General features: G+C 47.1%; 1 protein-coding gene across 1 annotated transcript in view; it reads left to right on the forward strand.

Annotated features, from left to right (window-relative positions):
- Positions 1-19,368: 19,368 nt before the first annotated feature.
- Positions 19,369-21,238, forward strand: part of MRPS5 (mitochondrial ribosomal protein S5) — a 67,654-nt gene continuing 65,784 nt past the window's right edge. Inside the window, exon 1 of the mRNA XM_075413426.1 lies at positions 19,369-19,459. Within this exon, the coding sequence (XP_075269541.1) occupies positions 19,393-19,459 (67 nt within the window). The 5' untranslated portion in view covers positions 19,369-19,392. The remainder of the gene's footprint in view (positions 19,460-21,238) is intronic.

Below are 21,238 nucleotides of genomic sequence, written 5' to 3' on the forward strand. Positions count from 1 at the left end.
GTGAACTAAAAAGTGTAGAGTATGAAGTGGGATTTTATGGCTCCCTGTATGTTTCCAAAATATGTTTATACTCTATGGAGACTCAGTGGAGAATTTGCATGCAGAGAGTGGATTGTATAATAGGCAAGGTGAGGACACTTCTTGCCTAGATGGAAACTGCTGAACTCACTCTATAATCTCTGCTTTTGAAAAGAGAGAGCTGGTGCAGAGCACTTTGTAATTCTGCGGCCAGGGCTCTTGCAGGGCAGAGGAAGAGGCATCTAATGAGTAGTATGCTAGGCTGCAAGCATTGATATTCATAGCGTTTGCTCACAGGTGAGCTATAGAAACCTGAGCAGAGAGCCATAAACCAGAACTACCTCATAACAAGAATGTTTATCAAGAGATAGAGCTAATAGGCCTGGCCACTATTGCTGAGCAAGCCAAGTCAGGATTTCCCTGGCACACAGGTGCTTTATATCTTTTTCAGCATAAATCTGCAATAAAAGCTCTTTTTCCCCTAGGCATTAGTGACAGATGACAGGCCATAAGTGTAATTGCATAGCTAAGATATAGCTCTTGCTGCAGTTAACAGTTTCTTTCCTCAGTAAGTGATACAGGCAAGAATGTTTGCACTTGATCCTTCTCAAGTATTCTGAAAATCAGAAAATACTAAAACATTTCCTGAAGCGCAAAATAGAATAATGTGTTCACAATTCATATTCAGAGCATTAGTTCTTTATTCTCAATGAGGCAACAAATAGCAGGCAGACTGAGTATCCATCAGCCTGATCATGTGTTCAGCAGAACGTGCTTCTGACTGTATTTGTAATGCATGGCAGTCACTGCATCGCCACAGTAAAAATATTTGATTTTGTTTACAGATGTTGAAAATGTCTCTGAAACTTCTCTTCCCAAGTGACTGGGTTTCTTCTAAGCAAAGATAAACAAATGCTTCTAAAGGTGTTCTCAGATCTCTCAGTGTTTCAGGTTTTCTTAACCCATCACGACACACAAAATCACTTTGAGGCAGAAGAAGACTCCTGGGGCGAGTCTTCAGAAAAATACTGTCAGTATGCTGGCCCTCTGTACCAGACAGTTGGGCCCATAAATCAAGACTGTGTCAACTACAAGGAAGTACAGGATGGAGACTGGAGACCATCTTCAAAACTTACGTCACCCAACCCATGCCCTGGTGGCTGCAGGAGTGTCTGGCCGTCTGTGTAGGGACATGATAGGTGTACCAGTGCAATATTTGGGGCATTCTGAATCTGGAAAGGGGTGAGGCACTGGCGGACGGCATGATGAAGGAGGTTCTTGTACCTTCCCTGTTAAATAAGCACTGGCGATCTGTATCAAGTGCCTGAATGTGAATGTACTTAATGTAGGAAGCCAATGGGAAGCACTTGGGAATCAACAGCGCATCTAATAAGAGTGAACCTGTTCTTGTCATAGCAGGGGAGCATGTGCTAGCAGGACCAGGGCACTCCAGACACTCGAGTGCCTCTAGTCAGCAGCTGTTGCTTTGAAGGAAGCAGCAATAATCTCTCTTCTGAGCACTTTGAGGCTAATAGCCTGCCTCTGCACTGCTCATTTTCTTATTTCCTGAAACCATATAGAAGGTGAAGCTTGGTTAGGAAACTACACTGAACTTTGGATGAGATAATCAGCATATGGACCGGTTCAACCAACCCACAAAGTTGGTCCGACTTTCTACACTGCAAAGACGATTTGTTGGGTCTACTAGACTGGTGGATGCTGGCTTATAGTAGGACTTCTAAGAGTCTGTCTTTTATTCTGAAGTTTGTAGACTTTTCTGGTTCATAACTTTCATTTGTGCCTAATTCTTTTTCCTCAAACTGTAAGAGCAGAAGTACAAGGCAGCAGCTGCAGGAGCTTACTCTTGACAAGCTACAGATGCAGCTCAATACAGTGAAGGGCTGTACTTGGGTAGGACTAACGTGCCAGCCTGACCTTGGCTTGGTGAGCTAATGAAGTGATCTGAGCCACAGTCAATCACAAGCCAAACAGGAGGCAACTGTGCTGTCACAGAGAAGGCACACCTCATACTGGGGTGTATCACCGGCAGTTGTCCTCCTTGCCTGTGTACAGTCAATGGGTTTTTGCTATTTGCTGTGGGTCAGCTTTGGGCTGGAGAGCTGTGTCTGAGCTGGGGCATTCATCGTGGAAGGGATGTAGGCCTGCTGGAGAGAGTCACAGGGAAAGCGTGAGGTGGTTTCCAGGTCTGTGGCCTAGGAAATACGGACTACAACAGAATGCAAAAAGAAGCAGGGATTGACTTTATTTAAGCTATCCTGGAATTGCCTTCTCTATCACCAGCTCGACTGGGCTTGCAGTCTGCCCTGGAGGCTGCACACTAGTGATAAGCATAAATATTTTAATGTTTCTTATTAATGAAATTGGCTACTATGTGCCCTAAAGATAATAGCCATCGAGCTGTCACTCAGAACGGTGCGAACAGATGCATTTTCCCCTGCAGCAATTTTCTTCTGTGAGAACAGTGATATTATTAAAGTTTGCCCAGAGAGCATTTTAGCAGCTCATTAAACACAACTGCATATTTTGTGTAGCATTAAAGCAATTCACTTAGTAATTAACTAAATGTATGATAAGATGTTTTAACTAATATTGCTTTTTTTGTGTGAGTGCTTTTCCTTCATCTCAATCTAGTGTCCTCCATGATAGCATGGCAAGGGAGGATCGATTGCCATTCAGGGTGGGGGCAGTATGTGAAGCCACTGCATGGCCCTGACAGGCTTTTCATCTGAGCATGTCAGGTCCTCCTCCAAAGTAACCATCCACCTCTGCACTGGACTTGCCAGCCTTCTCCCTCTCATCTCCATTCTAGATCTACCAAATAGCAGTCTTGATATTTCTCCATATTTTGCCTCTTCTTTTGGACTTCTGTGTTTCTCTTCATCTGGACATCTGTGTCCATAGGTGCCGTGTAGTTTCTCCCTTCTTGCTGCTGCTGCTTCTCTCTTTGTCAAGGGCTGTTTGGGTAGTTTTGCAGCCCTGTGGATTGACCCATGTCCCACAGTGGCTCTTCCAGCTGCCTTTGCTCCCTGGGGGCTGTTGGAGTGCAGAGCCAGAGCTGCTCTCTGCTATGCAATGGCCTCAGGCCCAGGGGAGCTTTGCTGAGCCAGGGCCCCTGCATGCTGAGAACCTTGAGACGTGTTGATCCCCTGAGCTTCAAGGGATGTATTTGTCATTCCTTGCCCTGCTCTGCTGCTATGTTCAGCTCCTTGAATCCCCAGCATTGCAATTGCAATTGCAATGGCCCAGTCATCACACGCACATGCGTGGCACAGGACAGCGAAATACATCTTAAATTTCCAGCTCACAGTGCTTGCTGCAGGTGATCACCAAGACCTCCATTGAGAAAAGCAATAGTCAAAAAGTCTTATGCTACATAGCCATGTGTTTTCTGCCCTTATGAATGAGCAAATCTGTTCTGAAGCTTTCCCAAGGCTGGGATGGGATCAGAGACTTGCCCTCTGGGTCTATCACTGGAATCTTTGCAGGTCTCACTCAGTGCATATCAGGTTTTTGTGCAGCCTGGGTTCTGTCATCCAGCACCAGCAAGGAGCTCCTGTATGCCGAGGGAGGGCTCTGCACCCCGCTTCCTCCCTGAGCCAGCATCTGGCCAGATGAGCATTGCAGTGGCTCTTCCGGGGTGGCTGTGGCATTCATTTTGCACCCTGAGGCAGGGTGACCCCAGGGACACTCAGGGCAGATCCTGGTGGTAGGCAGCAATGCAATGGTGCTGCTCCTATGGCCATGGGGAGCAGCAGGTCTGCTGCAAGGAGGTGACTCTGGGATAGTCTCTTGCTAGGCCATCAGCTTGCAGATGTGTCTGTCAGGTCACAGAGCCATGGACTGTGGGGTGAGCGATTCAGGGAGCAGAAAGGAAGATGGGTAGTGAGGGTCCAGGCCATTTCTGCAGCTAGATTTTTGCTGAGCAGCCAGATAGTAGGTGACCACTTTGCTTAGCACATGGGAAAATCTGTAGCAGATGCAGCGAGTTTGCATCCTTGCCCTAGATGGGCAAAAAAACAATTCAGCATTATCTGCAGAGCAGCCACCATGCATCAAAGTCATAATTTCACTTCTGTTGTTCATAGACGGTGACAGGTTTTTGTTTCTTCTAACCAGTAATACGACATAGGGCATTCACTGAAAAAACGGAGTACTTTATTACACCACAATGTCCAACATTCCTAAAGATATCTGGGATACTAGCTAAATTTAAAATGGGCCACCCTCCAACCTCAAGACAGAACTGAGTATAATAATATGAATGTAGTTTTTAGCAGCTTCCTTATATGTTGCTTTGTAACCAGAGAATGAACATTAATTGGTGTAAATCTTCTTTTGCACTGTTTTGGCCTCGTCCTAGAATAATTCAAAAAGTTTTCATTTGTTCACTTCCAGCAATACAAAGCATGTGTGACCTTTGTAAGGGAGATGGAAAACTCCTGGATCAAGTCACTTTTCCTTACAAGTAGTTTACCATAGACTGGCATATCTCCGCTTTGGTAGTACAATGTAGCCTTCAAAGTTCAGTGTTAAATACGAAACAGAGCAAGATGAGGAGCTTTCCTCATCTTCCAAGCATTTAATGTAACTTTGCTGCTAGACTTCTCACACTGGATTGTGAAATGGTGTTTTGTGTGTTGGTGATGGATTGTAATGGGATCCCACAAGAGGCTCCCATGTCACTGCTTAATGTGCTGCTGAACAGGAATCTGGGAAAATGCTGACCATTATCTTTTTAGGCACTTGAGGCACCAGACTGGCAGCGAAGGGCTGTTGATAGAGACACCTTTGAAATACTTCTAGAGTCAAAGTCTGCCACTCACAAATTAACAGGGCATTGAAGGGGTTATTACTAGTAGCCTTCCTCTGCAAAGCAGCTTACTGAATTTCAATATTGTCAACTTGGAGCGGGCAAACTGGATAATGTGAATATTAATAAACTGTTGTTTGGGGTTTTTTTTTCACACTCCCCAAGGTATTATTTTCCCCTCTTGTTTAATGTAAGGAAGGTGCTGTATAACTACGGAAACCTTCAAACACACTGCACCCAAGTTCAGGGCGAGGGAGGCAGGGGCAGAGAAGAAATGGAGAAGAGATGCTTTTTTCTCTGGAAGATTTCTCACAACTCCTAGATCCCACAAAAACAAGAAATGAGTTCTCTTAGGAGAAGACATTTCTCTTGTTCTGTGCAATTTAATAATGGTTTGGACACAGTCAAATTCTTCATCTTAGTCTTTATGTGCTGGATCCTTCCACCCACCTGGCTAAGCCTGGGCTTTCAGTGCCTGGATGCTGCATGTCTCACCATCCATGCAGGAAGGAAACAGTGGGAAGAGAATCAGGTGGAGAATCAGAAGCATGGGGAGTTGTAGAGCCTCCTACAGCCTTGCTGGTGGACTCATAGCAGGAGCAGAAACAGGAATCGATTCCCTGCTCATTACCCACTCAGCTAATACATCTGTTTGTGCATTCTTCCTTTCATCCCAAGGATAGAGCTTTTAGTCTTGTCCTTTCCTGTGAAAGTGTCGGTAGTGGAGACTGCGCGGCCCCTGCCTGCTCTTTGGGCAAAGGGGGTGGTGAGAGGAGATGGAGGCACTGACAGGCTAGGCAGGGTAAGCAGCACTTCTGTCCCAGGGCAGGGTGAATTTGCCCCTGCAGCACTAATCTGCAGTGCATGGATAAAAGCCTCCTTTGGTTCATGTGACAAATACTGCAGGTGTTGGTGAGACCAGAAGTAAAATAACCCGAGAGTACAATTGCAGAAACTAAAAGTGAGCAAAGACAAAGGCACTGCTGTTTTGCACTTCCTTTCTCAGCTTTATCAGCAATTGGGACGGAAGGTAGTGCAGGCCCAGGACCCAGCGATTACCGCCTGGTTATGATCACAAGATCAAAGATCATTACAGCCTGGTTATCATCAAAGAGTAGCGCTCACACCAGCAATCACACAATACAGTATTTGGCACACATACCACAGCTCTGGCCAGTAAAAACTTTAGCCCAAACCCTCCTGCTTAGGTGGAATATGAAGGCATCAAAGAAAAAAAATAACAACAACAACAATCATCATCATTTTTTAAAATTTAAAACTGGATAAAAACTTGAAAAAGTTGTACAGAGAAAGCAATCAATAAACATGAGACACTACAATGTGTGCATGGCTAGGATTCGCAGGCTTTAAGAAAACAAGAAAGGAAGTCTGAGAGAACAGTAAGTAAAAGAGAGATTGTAGTGATGGAGTAGACTGAATGCCAGGCAACGGAACTTATTGACTATGATGGAGAAAAGGCACATTCACTCAAACTGTATTTTTGCCTTGCCTGTCTTTGGAATGGATCAGCAGATTGTTCATGTCTCAGAGCAGGAGGAAATATTTCATGTTTATTACAGACAAACAGATTTTGACCAGTAAGCCGCAATCATTGGTATCCACAGGTTCAAAAACAACAGCTGAGGAGATAATCCAGCTCACCCAGGTTCATTGTTAACTAATACTAGAATAATTTCAATCGGAAGGAAAGCAGCTTCACCAAGGACCTCAGAACACCATCTAGTCCAACTGCCCCCCCAACACAAGCAAACACTGTCAGAGCTGTTCCAACTAGATCTGGTTCCTGCAGGAGCAAATCTGGAAACAGTGGAGCAGTTTCCAGAGATTAGGACACGCTGACATTTTGCACATGTGCAGACGGTGAGTGGAATGACCTGGAAGCGCTATTAGACAGAGTAAAAACAATGGAGAGACAAAGAGGAGAGTGGGGTAATGTGGATGAGACTAATAATTAGTGACTGTCAAAAGGCTCTTCTGGGAAACAGGTTTGTCCTGGATTTTATTATTATGAGAGGTCACAGGTTTGCTTGGCAACTGCAGGCGTTTGCGTGGACCAACCATACTTTGGCTTTGGGAGCACAGTGAAGTCACCTGCAGCATTCCTGCGAGATGGTGCGTGTGAGCCAACTTGGCTGCACACCCCTTCAGTGGGTGAGGTGACAGGGTGACAAGGGGCCTTGGCGCAGGCTGAATGAGAGTGTTACTCCCTGCTTACCCTGAAGCATTTACATCCCTGAACAGGTGATTCAAGACAATCTCAGGTAGCTGCTGAGGGATCCACAGCTTAAATAAATCCCTGAGGCAAAACAGGGAGCCTCTGGAGCTTGCCAGGGATGTTGTATTGAGTATTTGCTGCTTTCAGGCAGGAACCTTGTTCCCATGGTAATATGGCAGTGACCACCCCAAGTGCTTCCAGAGCCATATGAGGGCAGCACTAGGCGCACGTATGCCCCATCTCTACCTTAGAGGTCATCTAGTAAGATGTGCTTAAACTCAAGCAAAAGGTCTGAAGTCGATTTCAAAACAGCATCACAAGATTTGATATTTGAGATCCTCATGAGTCCACAGAGATGCCCTTACCTTTTGTTGACTCTGGCTCCAGTTGCTTCCTGTGGCAACAGTCTACACTTCACCAACTAGCTCAAATGATTTTAGGAGGTGAGCGTGATGGTCTATTTCCCTTATGATGCTTGCACTGCACATCCCTGCCAGGTCATGGTTTTCCCCATGGTTTTTCTGGGCCTTCACCAGCACCACAAACGTTTTGCCAGTTCTACATGGGAAGTTCAAGAATTTCTGGTGTACCTGTTGTAGGTCACCACCTGCCATGCTCACAACGTCTGGAGCAGGTTTTTGATAGCAGCTTGGATAACTCATTTTTCTACTCCTTTTTTGTTCCTGGCTGGTCTGATGATTAAACCAGCTTTAAAAAATGCATTCTCTTCAGGATAAATTTAAACAGAGCAATAGTTTAACTTCTCAGCAGTGTTCAATTTCTTTATTTCACTCCTGGTGATACAGCAGAAGGTCCACAGGGTTTGAAGCTAAAGATATATTTAAGTAATCCTTTATTTTAAGTCTCCAGCTCTAACATTTTTTGTGTTTGTAACTTTCTGTGCTGCAATGGATGTCTGGGACTGCCGTATTCATAGGAAGCAGAGATTCTCAAAACAACTTTTGATAAACATTTTTTACTGATGGTCAATAGAGTTGGGACTTCTGATTCCTTATAACCCTTTTGAGATCTGCGTAATCAATCCTGATCTACATTTCCTGATACGGTTTGTCAGGGAAAGACTCGGTCTAAGGGTTTCTCCTCTCCCAGCCTGATAGGGAAGATATTCCTTCATGTGCCTTTCATTCACACACTGAAGACAACATATCAGACAAATAGAAAAATAAAATTAAACCCCAGCTATTGCTCTTGGCCCTCAGTTCGTTTCCCTTTGCAAGGAATTGCTAGTTTCTGAAGTCAAGTATTCAGCTTCATACCCTTGCAACAATATATATGACAACAACATTTCCTCAATGGCTGTCCAAAAAAAGAGAACAAAACTCCTTGTTCGCCTCTGGAGCATGACCATTCAATGACTAGGACTTTTTTCCATGGTGGTTGTTTCTTCTGGGAATCTTTGCAAATGGCCTGAAGACAGAGAATGAACAAAGATCTCTGTACAGATTTGCTATTGCTTGGAAATAGGATGCTTGAAGACATGATGAGCCTTCATCAAGGAAGACCTCTATTCTTAGCTAAATGACAAATGATCATACCATAGGCCACCTGGCCTAAAGACCATACTTTCTTGCCAGGCTTTATCCTGCACTTTGAGCCCTGAAGCTCTCAAAATGTTAGCTCCAATGGTCTTATGCCATGGGACTCCATGGGCTCTTATACCTCTCTACCATTTCTTCCCTTGTAAAATAGAGGCATTTGCACACCTGAGTGGTTGCAAAGACCTGCACTGACTGCAGATCATCAACTTGATATATTGTACTTCAGTTGGCTATTAGGTACTTTGAGTTTTTCCCTGTAAGGCTGAAGTATCCTTTGTTGGGCAAAGCAGACAGGGTTTCTCTAAGGCAGGCAGAGGGAGGTGAAGCAGTGTGGTCAATATAATCTGTAGGGTTAATGGAGATAACATTAACCATTAGTGAAAGTTTTGCCCCTCTGTGCTAATAGCAATCCATGGGTAGCGCTCTGGAGCAGAGCACCCCAAACATGATGCTAAAAAACATCTCTCAATTATTTACAAATGCTCAAGCAACTTTCTAGGCAATATTTTTTTAAATGATTCACTGCATCTAATTTAAATTGCATTGCTTTACTTTGGGTGGGGTGGAGGTGGAGGGAAAAGCTACTGGAAGTAGTTATTTTATTACTGGCTCTAGACCCTGCAAAAAAATGTATTACTTCAACTGAGGCTGAAGTTCCAGTGAAATTTCTCAACATGGAAATTAAACCTCTTTCTTAGGAGACTGTAGCTCCTCTTCTTTGGGCTTCCAAAAACTCTTTCTTCCCCTAAGCCCAGTACAAATAAAAAGTTTCTGCCTTGTAGTTTGGCTCTTTTTTGGAAAGAGAGCATTGGCCTCAGCAGTAATGTCTTGTTGTGGGCATGCTTCCAGCTGTGCCTTCAGAAGGTGCTGCTGTTGTTAGTTCAGCTGCCTGGACAGCATTGTCCACAACTAGGCCAGACATCACCTTGGCCTTTGGGCCCTCACCAGTGGGTTGGAGTGTTGATAGGTCAAGATCTGTCACATGAATGTTGAGCAGCAGAAAAGGACTTGACTTCTGGAAAATCTAGTGTTGCACATGCTTTGTTTTCTTCTCCTTAAGTGTGCTATCTCAGGCTGCTGCCGAAATCTTCATTTGCTGATGGAATATTTCAACAGCTTCTTTAGAAGGATGACAAGCAAGCAGAAAAATCAAGCATGCATTATGTATGTGAAGATACTAGTTCTCAATTTTTGTACAATTGCTTAAATCAAATTTTGACAGGATGTGGCTGTGAAGTTGTTCCACTGATTTCCAGTCAGCCTAGAGGTCCCAGCCCGTGAAAATACATCACAGCATCAGCCAGTGGAATACTACCTCATGGTTTGGGTAAACCAGCATTAGAGATAAGAAGTGGAAAACACAGATAAGTGGGGACTAATGAAAAGAAGGAGGAACACATCAGCAGACTGCGTTAGAAATTATGTGGCTTTCTGGCCCTGCTGTGAATCTCCCTCAGTACATTGCATTGCAGAGACACGTGCTTCATGGGAGCCTGTTCTCACCAGCCTTCTCTCCCAAAGCCAGCTTTTTGCCAGGCTTTTTGGCAGCTCTCATCCATGGCTGTGTTTGATTGTTGGGATGTAAGTGTTCCTTGCGCACATCTGGGCTGATTTGGAAGTACTTCCTAGCCACATGTTCCAGGCTGCATCCAGCCCTGCTGAATGGCGCTGTGGTCGACCTCGGCTGGTTGCCAGGTGCCCACCAAGCCACTCTATCACTCCCCCTCCTCAACAGGACAGAGAGAGGAAAATCCCTGTTGAGATAAGGACAGGGAGATCACTTACCAATTACCATCACAGGCAAAACAGTCTCTACTTCGGGAAATTAATTTAATTTATTGCCAATTAATAACAGATTAGAATCATGGAATCATAGACACATAGAATGGTAAGGGTTGGAAGGGACCTTAAAGATCATCTAGTTCCAACCCCCCTGCCATGAGCAGGGACATCTTCCACTAGACCAGGTTGCTCAGAGCTCCATCCAACCTGGCCTTGAACACTTCCAGGGAGGAGGCATCCACAGCTTCTCTGGGCAACCTGTTCCAGTGTTTCACCATCCTCATAGTGAAGAATTTTTTCTTAATATCTAATCTAAATCTGCCCTCTTTTAGTTTAAAGCCATTCCCCCTGTCCTGTCACTACACACCCTTGCTTAAAGCCCCTCTCCATCCTTCCTGTAGGTGCCCTTCAGGTACTGGAAGGCTGCTCTAAGGTCACCCCCAAGCCTTCTCTTCTCCAGGCTGGAAATAAGAACAAATCTAAAAACACCTTCCCCCCACCCCTCCCTTCTTCCTGGGCTCAACTTCTTTTCTAACCTCCTTCCCCTGAGGAGTGCAAGGGGATGGGGAATGGGGGTTTTGGCCAGTTCATAACACCTTGTCTCTGCCACTCCTGTCTCCTCATACTTCTCCCCTGCTCCAGCATGGGGTCACCTGCTCCAGTGTGCAACCCATGGGATGCAGTCTTTCACGACCTTCTCCAATGTGGGTCCTTCGACAGGCTGCAGCTCTTCATAAACTTGTCCAGCATGGGTCCTTGTCATGGTGTGCAGTCCTTCAGGAACAGACTGCTCCAGTGTGGGTCACCAGCGGGACCACAGTTCCTACCAGAAGGCTGTTCCAGCATGGGCTCTCCACAGGGTCACAGCTTCCTTCAGGGCACATCCACGTGGTCCGGCGTGGGGTCCTCCACAGGCTGAAGGTAGATATCTGCTTCACTGTGGACCTCCATGGGCTGCAGGGGGACAACCTGCCTCACCATGGTTCTCTCCACTGGCTGCAGGTGAATCTCTGCTCCAGCACCTGGAGCACCTCCTTCTTCACTGACCTTGGTGTCTGCAAAGTTGTTTCTCTCACATATTCTCACTCTATTCTATCATCTGCTGTTGCACAGCATTTTTCATCCTTTCTTAAATATTTCATCCCAGAGGTGCTAACAACATCACTGATGGGCTCAGCTTTTGCCAGCAGCTGGAACTGCCTCTGTCTGACACAGGGGCAACTTCTGGTGTCTTCTCACAGAAGCCACCTCTGCAGCCCCTCCCCTACCGAAACCTTACTACATAAACCCAATACAGGCCCTGTTAAGTCCCTGAGAGTAAATAGCACTTGAGTGGTGGGGGTGGCCAAGTCCCAGAGGCACCCAGACAGCTGCGATTCCTGGTAGCACTTTCCCTGGGCGCTCCCAGCAGCAGGGGACCGAAAGACTTTTTGCCTGCTCTGCAAGGAGCTGTAGAAGCTGAAGTCAGCACTGGCAGGGCAGCTTTTCACGTCCTCTGTTACAGCATGATCATGGTTACTTACCACGCCCAAGAGAGAGGGTCTGAGATTCCCCTCCAGATGCTGGGAGTCTGAGGCAGAGAGCACAGACCATTCTCGTATCTGTTCTGCCTATATTTGTTCTGTATTTCAGACCCTAGCATAAAACTGCTCAGCTGCCCTGGCCCAGATCATCTCCACCAGCTCACAGGACCGGCAGACAGTGGAGGTTTGGGGTTTTTTAAATTTTTTGAGTGTTGCATAAATTCTAAATTTCCTGATACTCTGACATGTCAGGAAGGGAAGAAAGAAAATCTCATCACCTCTTTTCTCTAGAAATGTAGTTTAAAGAGGAGATGACAGTATGTTTTAATCTTTTAAATGTTCTCTCAAGCAAAATGAATATGTTTTTTGTACCTAAAAGCATCCATTTTCTGAGCCACAACTTCTAGTCTGTTGTTCATAATGTGTCCTTTGGCTTCTTGACATTCCCTAGAGATGTCCCAGTCCCTGGCAACACATCACTTCTTAGGACTGATTTCTACAGACCTTGAGTGGTTTCTCGAGGACACTGGGGTCCTCCTCAGGAAGACAAGGCAGCCTGGCTCTTCTTGTTGCTGTGAGAGTAGTCTCCCAGTACCAGCTCTTAATGCTCCAGCCTCCTCATTTTGTGCCGACACAAGAGTTGACATTTTGCTTGGTTCTTCACTGCATTTGCTATCTCATGAATGAGACTTTGGTGCATAAGTTGAGCTGGGTGTTACTCAGACGAGTCATGAAGATAGGAAGCAACTGAATGTAAGATACTTGGCTGCCAAACAGCAGGACAGCCCTGGACAGCAGCCCAGAAGGTGATGATCTTTGTGTCATTATGTTCCCCAGATCGTAATGCATCCTTGCCACCAGCACAGGAAAGACGCAAAACCAAGCAACTAAGTGCAGGCTGGGTAAGAAGTCTTTAAGCTGTCTTTACCTGCTGGCACTGTGTCCCCCGTATTCCCAGCACCGACTGCTAGAGCTTACTTAACAACCTAAGCACATCCAGCAGAAAGCTGTCCCGCGGGTCCTGGAGTCATTGCAAAAATTGAGATACTGCAGATAAATAAATAGTCTGTTGGTCTGGCATGCATCATTAAACCATATCAATAAAAGATGTGTATGGGGTGACTCAACAACAAACTGTGCATTACTTGTTCTAACTTCTTTAAGTACAGTGTTTCTAAAGAAAGAAAACAAAGACCCCACATAGTCAAAGGAGCAATTCCAATTTAGACCCTGTAGATTTAGTGCTGGTATTGAATGCCTTTCTCCTGTACAGAATTTCTGCCTTCCTTTGGGGTAACTGATATCTTTCAGTATGACCCGTGTTGAAGCTGTCTGATCTGTTCTTTATTGTTTATACTCATGTGCCAGATAGAGGTAGGGATCTGAGCATGCAAAAAAGAGTTGGCAGCTTTATTTCATTTCCTGACGCCATGTGACAGTGGGACTAGCAAGACAGTTTTTGCAAGAGGAGGTCTGCAGATGCAAGTGTCCATCTTAACTGCAGCTGCTATTCCTGTATTTCTCACTGCACCCTCTATTTCACATCAGCTCTCGGGGAAGCCAAGTGCTGAAGACCTGTAGTGAAGCCTGGTGTGACAGACCCCTGTGAGTTCCTGCTCCTGGAGTCTGCTCATGCCAGCACAATAGTGACGATGGGTCTGTGCTAAGACCCTGGACCGGTTAAGTGTGCTGTCACTGCACTAACCCTGCCAAAGTAACTGTCCGTGTCCCCCAACCATGCTACTAGTGTGGAGTGCGGCAGTAGCTCTTCAGAGCCAGAGTCCACTGTGCATCTGAGTGCTAGCGGCTAGTTTTTGGAAATAGCAGCCTTCTGCTTAGCAAATGATCCAGGTGAGACAGGTGGAGCATGGTTTGTTACTGCGAGCAATGGGAAGGAGAAAACATAAATAATGTGAAGAGCTGAACACTTGCTTTTACTACTCCTGTATCTCTGGTTGCTGCCACGCAGAAAACAACTATATGCATTTGATGCCAGGTGGCAATAATACTTAGATCTCAGTGGAAATGCGTATTTCTTTAAAACATGGAGCAGTATTGTCAGACCAACGTTACCCTGGCTGAGAGGTATCTTTGAGCAGCCTTCTGGGCCTGCCAGACCCTGCTTTTTGCTCTGTATAACTGATTTACTACTTTTCTGATTGCAAAGCCTTCAAACCAGGTGTTTGGCAGTAACCATCTACTTCAAGAGACATGTAAATTACCTTCTGTCCTGTCTGGAATTCAGTGTACTTTAATGGAGCTGGCCACAGGAAAGCCTCAATTTGTTCCCAGCTTTCACTTTGGCAGATTATTGACATGCAGCTTGTAACACTGCACCTCAGCAATACTACAGAAATGATGGCAGTAGTCACATTAACCTTTCCCGTCAGCGACACGCTGGTTTCACATTGCTCTGCTAAGAGCCTGGCAGTGGCTTTTGGGACTGACAGATGCCATCTCAAAACAATTAAATACCAAGAAACGTCATTGCTGAAAGATTCATAACAGCAATGGCAGAAATACCCAGGAACTTTCAGAACTGCAAGTCTGTTTATGACCTTTCTTTTGGCTTCATCAGCAATACCATTGTGCAATTGCATGTTAACTGTTATGAATGGCCAGTGCACCTGCTCACTTCCCTGCTTGACTCTGAGCACAACCAGCAGTTGCAAGGCCCATGCTGACCACCTACGTAAAAAAGGGGAAGAGTAACAAGGCAGAGCAAGCAGCAATTGCTCTAGCTGTGTATGCTGGAATAATTTTGCATGGGAAAGAAGCAAGGATTTCACCTGGTGCCACATCACACAACGTTGTGAGATGCAGCATCACTACAGCTGCTCTAACTCTGTCATGCATATTCCCGATAATGTGGACACCAGGGATTCATGTGTTGCCTGCTCCATAAAACTGATGCTTATGCCCAAATACCAAGAAAAATCAAGCACCCAGAACCGTTGAAGAATACAAGTGATCAGCCAAGTGTGAGATCCATAGACTAAACAACGAGAGGGAGAGGCAGAGAGGTGGAGAGAGAATATTGACCAGGCCAGGAATGTTTCTGAGTACAACTCAGTGAGTGGGTGTATTAAACACCCAAGGAATTCAAATTACTGAAAGCTGTTTGGTTTCAGCATCTGTGCAGCATGTATAGAGTAGCAAAGAGCTTTATTGTCTTTACCACTCTTCTTGGCAGTTGATCTTTGGTCCCAGAGATACACTTCTGAAGCAATACTGGGGTTTTACAGCATGGGAGCCTCCACAGACTGGCACAGTAAAGGAGGAAATGAAGCACCATGCAAACTGCAGACAGCAGCAGAAGGGTAGCATTTGTGAAGGGAGTAGCTAATTTTGCTGGCACAGAGCAAAAGAGTGACCACGTGGGAGATGGCGTGCCACAGTTATTCCTGACTGGCTGAGGAGAAACATGAGGTTTTTGCAGAGACACTGAAAACACTCTGGTAGTAAAAGGCAGCAGCAATCTGGCAGGTACACCCCACACTCCCATGGATACTGCTGATGGCCTTGCTCTAGCACCTTTAATGACCCCTTCCTGAAACAGGATCCTTGATGGTGCTCCTCAGTCCCCAACAAAAGCAAACCGTTGAAATGCAGGTTTCCATGGAGAATGTATAATGCTTTCCGCTAGGCAACACTGGCAACTGGCTATTGTGTTTGCAGAACAGGGCTGATCTGGCATTTAGCAAGGAACCTGGTAACAGGGCCTCTTCTATGTGCTACCAAGGCCTGGGGTCAAGGTGGGCACCTGGGCTGAAAGCTCCCTGGTTCCTCACTATCCCGTGGCCCAGGAACGTGAGAAGGGTACAAAACCTTGTATCTCCTCTACCTGGGGTGGGTTTACTGGCACACAGCTGTTTCCATCACACCTGGAGGATCTTCCTACCTCTTTTTAAAAATGCATTGCTTAGCATTAGTTGCTAAACAGCTAAATACTCCTGAGGCTTCCACATTACTAGGCCACCCAGAAACACCAGTGCTGTCTCGCCTCACCTTGAGCCCCAGGAGCAAGGTCTGTATTATTTTCCCTGGGACAGCAGAGTGCCTATGCCAAACAGCCAATTTTGCTATTTTGGAAACTTGTTTATCAGAAACCATTCAAGACACCAGCCTCTTCCCTGACCCAAAGTGAGTGAAGTCCTTCTGACTCCATGAGGTCTCAGAGCTCCTCTTCTTTAGAGATATTTCTTCTCACACATCTGAAGTTCCTACTAAGGAGGAGTCAAAGCAGTGCAATGCATTTAGTTGACATTTTTACAATGGGAAAGCATACATTTGGGCTTAACATTAAGCAAAAGAGATTTACTGGCAATGAGCGAGGCAAAAAAACAGTGTTTATGTTATCACTTGTTAAAAATGACCAGTCTTGCTGAAACAAATGAGCTAGATCGAGACTTTGCTATCATTCAAAGATAGGAAAACCTTAATCAAAATCACACCTCCTCTCAAATTTTTGTCTGCTGGCATTAGAGTGCACTATTCATCTTCCACTGGAGCAGCCAGCCTGCCTTTGAATGGTCCATTATCAGCCTGCGTTGCTGTCCCTCCCAGTGGCAGCACTGTTCATACATCAATGACTAACACTGGTTCAAATCTATTTTGCTGCCAAGTAAAACAGTTATCACTGGTGAAAAAATAGGAGCAAATAAGGTTTGCTCCAAAATGTAAAGGACAGGATGTCCAGACAGTAGGCTTACTGTAATTGTTTTCAGTTCTCGTAGGTTATCAGATATGATGACATCTTTCTCTACCCTGAGACAGCAAAGACATAGCTGCTAACACCCCTTTCCTGAAAGTATCCCAGTGCTGGACAGACCAGGTATGAGTCTCACATGAGTGCGGGTGGGATACTAAAAGCGCCAGGCTGCCTGATGGATACCTGTGGAATGGGGCTTTTTCTACCTTAGCTTCTCACCACAGGGAGAACGGTGGCTGCACCATGATGTTTTGATAATCAGTTGTTCCCCCTTCTGGCCTGATCATCCCTCTGGCTCCTTTTCCCCACCACGTGTACACCCTTCCACGACAGCACCATGCTGGCGCTCACCAGGTGCTACCAGCAGCTCAGGTTGTCTTCTTTCTCTCCAGCTTCTCACGGCATCACCCACATCGGCTTCTTGCACAGCAACCAAGCACTGGCTCTAGGTGCTTTTCTGGGGCTCCAGCCCAAACACAAAGATTTCTGCAGGCTACCTGGGTCTCCATGGAGCTCACGGCACATGGGGAGACTTAGCACGCTATTTCCAGTTCTAGGGAGAGAATTTTGGGTTCAACCAGGTAGGATAATAATAGTTCAGTTCTAATGGAGCCAGACTTTTTTAGGAGGGTCTAAGTGAAACCCCCAAGCCCCAAAACCATTCTGAGTCAATTCAGAAATTTGTTAACTTTTCACACTCAGAAGGTTTTGCTGCGAGATAATTTAGCCTTTTGGGAAGTCTTTCTCAAAATGAACGTCCATTTTTAGGAGGAAGGGAGAAAAATAATTGTAATGAACAACCCTCACAAAGGAGAAAATTCACCCTCTTGAGCTGGATCTTGAAGGTGAATGAATGACCAGTAGTAAACTCCAGGAACCAGCCTTCAGGACGGCATATTACTTTTTCTCCATCTTTTATAGTCTGTGCAGCATACTGAGAGACTGGCTGGTGCATAAATCAACTCCCACTGACACAAGACCAAACACACTCACCCCTACACTGCTGGCAACTGACCTGCTGCAGCAGTGTGACAAGGTACAGTTGCTAAACAGCCATTTCAATGGCTGTAGTTTCTTTACTACGTAACAAATTCATACAAGGCAAATTCTTTCTCCCCAGTAGATGATGTGCATAAAATGTCACTTCCATTAGATCACCCAGTGCATAAATAAAAAAGAGTTTAATTCTCTAAGTGACACAATTACTTCCAAAAGGAAGAGCTGGAAATAAATACTGCAGTGAACACATCTGCAGGAATTTGAGAGAATAATTGGTTTTATCCTTAGTGACACTGTCAGGGCTACATCCTGAAATATGTGGTATCTCAATGCTGTGAGAATAGGCATATTTAAAGCGCCTGAAGACACGATAAAAATCCTGTTTATAAGATTATGTCTTGCATCAATGTTCTGCCAGCAGCTGGTCTGTCAGCACACTACAGGAAATTCTTCTTTACAGCTTCTCAGTGTATTGTTCTTCCATAAGGTACAAAGCAATCATTGTGTTACATGTTGAATGTACAACAAAATACTGAACACATTGCAGGTTGTGTGTTCTGTTCACTAATGAAAATTAAGCCCTTTATTACTACTGTAATCTTTAATACTGGAACTAATACATCAGGAAGAAGAACGGTAACACAGTATATGAAAATGCCTGCATTGCCGAAGAGGGCAGTCAGACCACCAACTCCACTGGCTTTGCTGCACAGAAGAGAGAAACATAAGAGGGGAAAAACGCTGCTGTGAATCATTTTCTGAAACGCTTTTCCCTGCCCCAGAGACTGTTCTGAAAAAGCAAGATTTCATCCCCTAGCCTTTTCACCCTCTGCCTTTTCAGTCTTGGTATAGTAGTGCCTCACGGCCACAGTGGTAGGCATCATGCAGGAGAGCAGGAGACGGCTCCCTCGCCAAGGGGACTGCGCCAAAGCGCCCAGGGTGCGTGCAGCACGCTGAACTGCCGGGCCTTCTTGCCATACTCGCTGTACGGGCGAGATCAGGGTCTTCAGCATTTCCTAAGCCGCATTCGGCGCTTGAGCTGCTGCGGTTCAGAGGAGTAACGGAGGCGCGGGGACCCCGCAGCACTCCTGTCAGGCACAGGGAACCCTTCCGCGCCGCAGGCAGCGCTCACCCGCGCAGGGAACAGCTTCTGCTGGAGCCCGCCCGCCCCTTCGGCTGGACGGTGCCCCGCACTCACGCACCAGCACGCGCGCCTTGGCTGCCGCTCTGCCCGGCCCCGCAACGCCGCCGGGAGGAGACACCTCTCCCAGACGGCCCCGGCCCGCGGGCAGCGCCGCGCAGCCCGCCGCGCCTCCGACGTGCGGCAGCCGAACGGAATCGCCGCGGAGGAGCTCCTGACTCCGCAGCCCGCCCCGCGGCTGCCGGCACAGCAGCTGCCAGGGTAGGAACCGCGGCGGCAGCTGCCGGCGGACCGGCGGCCGCTCGCTCCGCCTCCCTCACGCCGGGGTCCTCGCCCGGCCCCGCCCCCGGCAGGGCCCCGGAGACCGTTGGGGTCCTGCGACTGGCCTCCGCCGGGGGGCTGTTCGCAGCTTGCCTGTTGGACCGTCAGCGGCGCAGCTGCTCGCGGGAAGGGGCCGGGGCGGCGGGAGCGTTCGGTAAGGCTGCGGCGGAGTGCCGGCCGTTGCTTTTCGCCCGAGCTGGTCTCGCCGCCTTCGCTTTCTCATCAGGCAGTGGGCGGGGCAGCTACGCGCGGTGGAAGGGAAGGGGCCGGTATGGCGGCGGCGGTGGTGGCGGCCGGCCGGGCGTGCGCCTACGGCGCCTTCCGAGCGGCGTGGCGAGGTGACGGGCGAGCGCATGGCACCGGGGGCGCCGCCCCGGGGAGGGGAGGCGGCTGTCGCTCGCGGCCCCGTCTCCCGTGGCAGCGGCCGGGTCCAGGCAGTCGCCACGATGAGCGCGGCCCCGAGCGGTTCCCCGCAGCCCGTGGTGGTGGGGGTGGGGTGTGCGCGTACGTGCAGCCACGCGTGGGCACGTAAGGGCGGTCGATGGGTTTGCCGTGTCCCCGCCGCGCTCCCGCCGCCCCGGGGCACGGCCTGGTAGGAGCGGCCCATTGCCTTGGCGGCCCGCCGGCTGTGGGGTCGCGGGGGGTGCGGCCGCGCTCCAGAGGCCGTCGTCACGCGTGGGCGGCTGTGCGGGCTTGTGGCTGCGTTTTGTAAGCCCTCGCACCGTGTTAATTGCAGCGTGGAAAAAGGGTTTTGCTGTTTGCTAGGCTCGGCCCCGTCTGTGAGGCTCAGCGGTCTGGTGGAAGATGTCCCTGCCCATGGCAGGGGGGTTGGAACCAGATGGTCTTTAAGGTCTCTTCCAACCCAAACCATTCTATAATTACCGCGTCGCGGTATGAAATGGCGCCGGAACAGCGGGCAGAAGCGGAGCTCTGTTTGCCCATGGATCGGAACACGCCACGGTTGCGTACGTTCCCTTGCCTGTCCAGTCACTCCGGGTCCTGCAAGAGCTGGATATCGATTCTGTTTGATGTCTGAACGATGCTAGTGGGACTTTCTAAACAAATGTTATTTTTTTAAAGCCTGTGTTTTGCTAGGTAGTGTGAACCTGGATGCTCTTGTATGGGGCGTTCTTCTCCGGGACAGGAAGTGTGATGCTTCTGTCACTGCTTAGCAATTTCCGTATTTCTTCCTTCACGTGCAGTAAACACGTACTTCAAATCATAAATGAGCTTTAGGCGTGCAGGTCTCAGTGGTTGTTACAGGGTTTGGGGCAGGCCGGCTGTGCCTTTGGGAACCGCTGTCAGCCATCCAGAGTGAACTTGGGCAGTAGTATAGGCCTTAAGACGATGGAGCGGGGTGGTTTGCTTTGTAGTTCAAATGTTGTTTCCTTTCCATTCTTTCTACCTTTCTTCTTTTATGTCTTCCTGGACATTTTTAATTGCTTCGGAATCTAAGCTTGTTTCCTAGACTTCTCTAATTCTTCAGTAGTCATCTCTTTCTGGTTTTTAATCCTCTGCAGTCGCTTTTCAAAACTCAGATGTATTTTTTTTTCCAGTAGAGGTTAAAGTATATTTAGGAGGGAGGGAGATTATGTGTATTTTTCTCCACTAAGGATTAGCGTTGACTTTGGATCTGTACTTCAGAAATTGTGGTTAGAAAAGTGGGAAAATGGTCTTTTGGTGTGTGACAAATAATACTGTATAACTGAAAACTTCTGCTGGGTGGCGTTTTCTGAATGATGTAGTTAATTTTTCTATAGATTTTTTTTTTTACCTGCATGCTTCTCGTAAGAGAAAACTAAAGTCTTTTCATTATACAGTGTTTTTAAGCAGTGAATACTACTGAGGTTCTGACACAAACTTAAGGTGGTATAGCTGTAGTTATTGCAGTTCCATGGGTATGTTAGCCTTTTGTATTGCTAAGTGCCCTCCAATTGCAGCTTTGCTGCCTGCCTTTCAGCAGATCTGTCCCCTTTCACCCAAGCTGCCCTGGCATTGTTGCAGAGCCTGTTTTCCCCTTGTTCTCATGCTGTTGTCCTTAGGGCCTTGCAGCTGTGAATCCCAGTAGTGTTTGGTGGGTTCTCCTGGGCAGCAAATGGCAGGAGCAGGAAAAACTT

This window comes from Opisthocomus hoazin, chromosome 2 (genome assembly GCF_030867145.1).
Source record: "Opisthocomus hoazin isolate bOpiHoa1 chromosome 2, bOpiHoa1.hap1, whole genome shotgun sequence".
NCBI classification, from domain to species: domain Eukaryota; kingdom Metazoa; phylum Chordata; class Aves; order Opisthocomiformes; family Opisthocomidae; genus Opisthocomus; species Opisthocomus hoazin.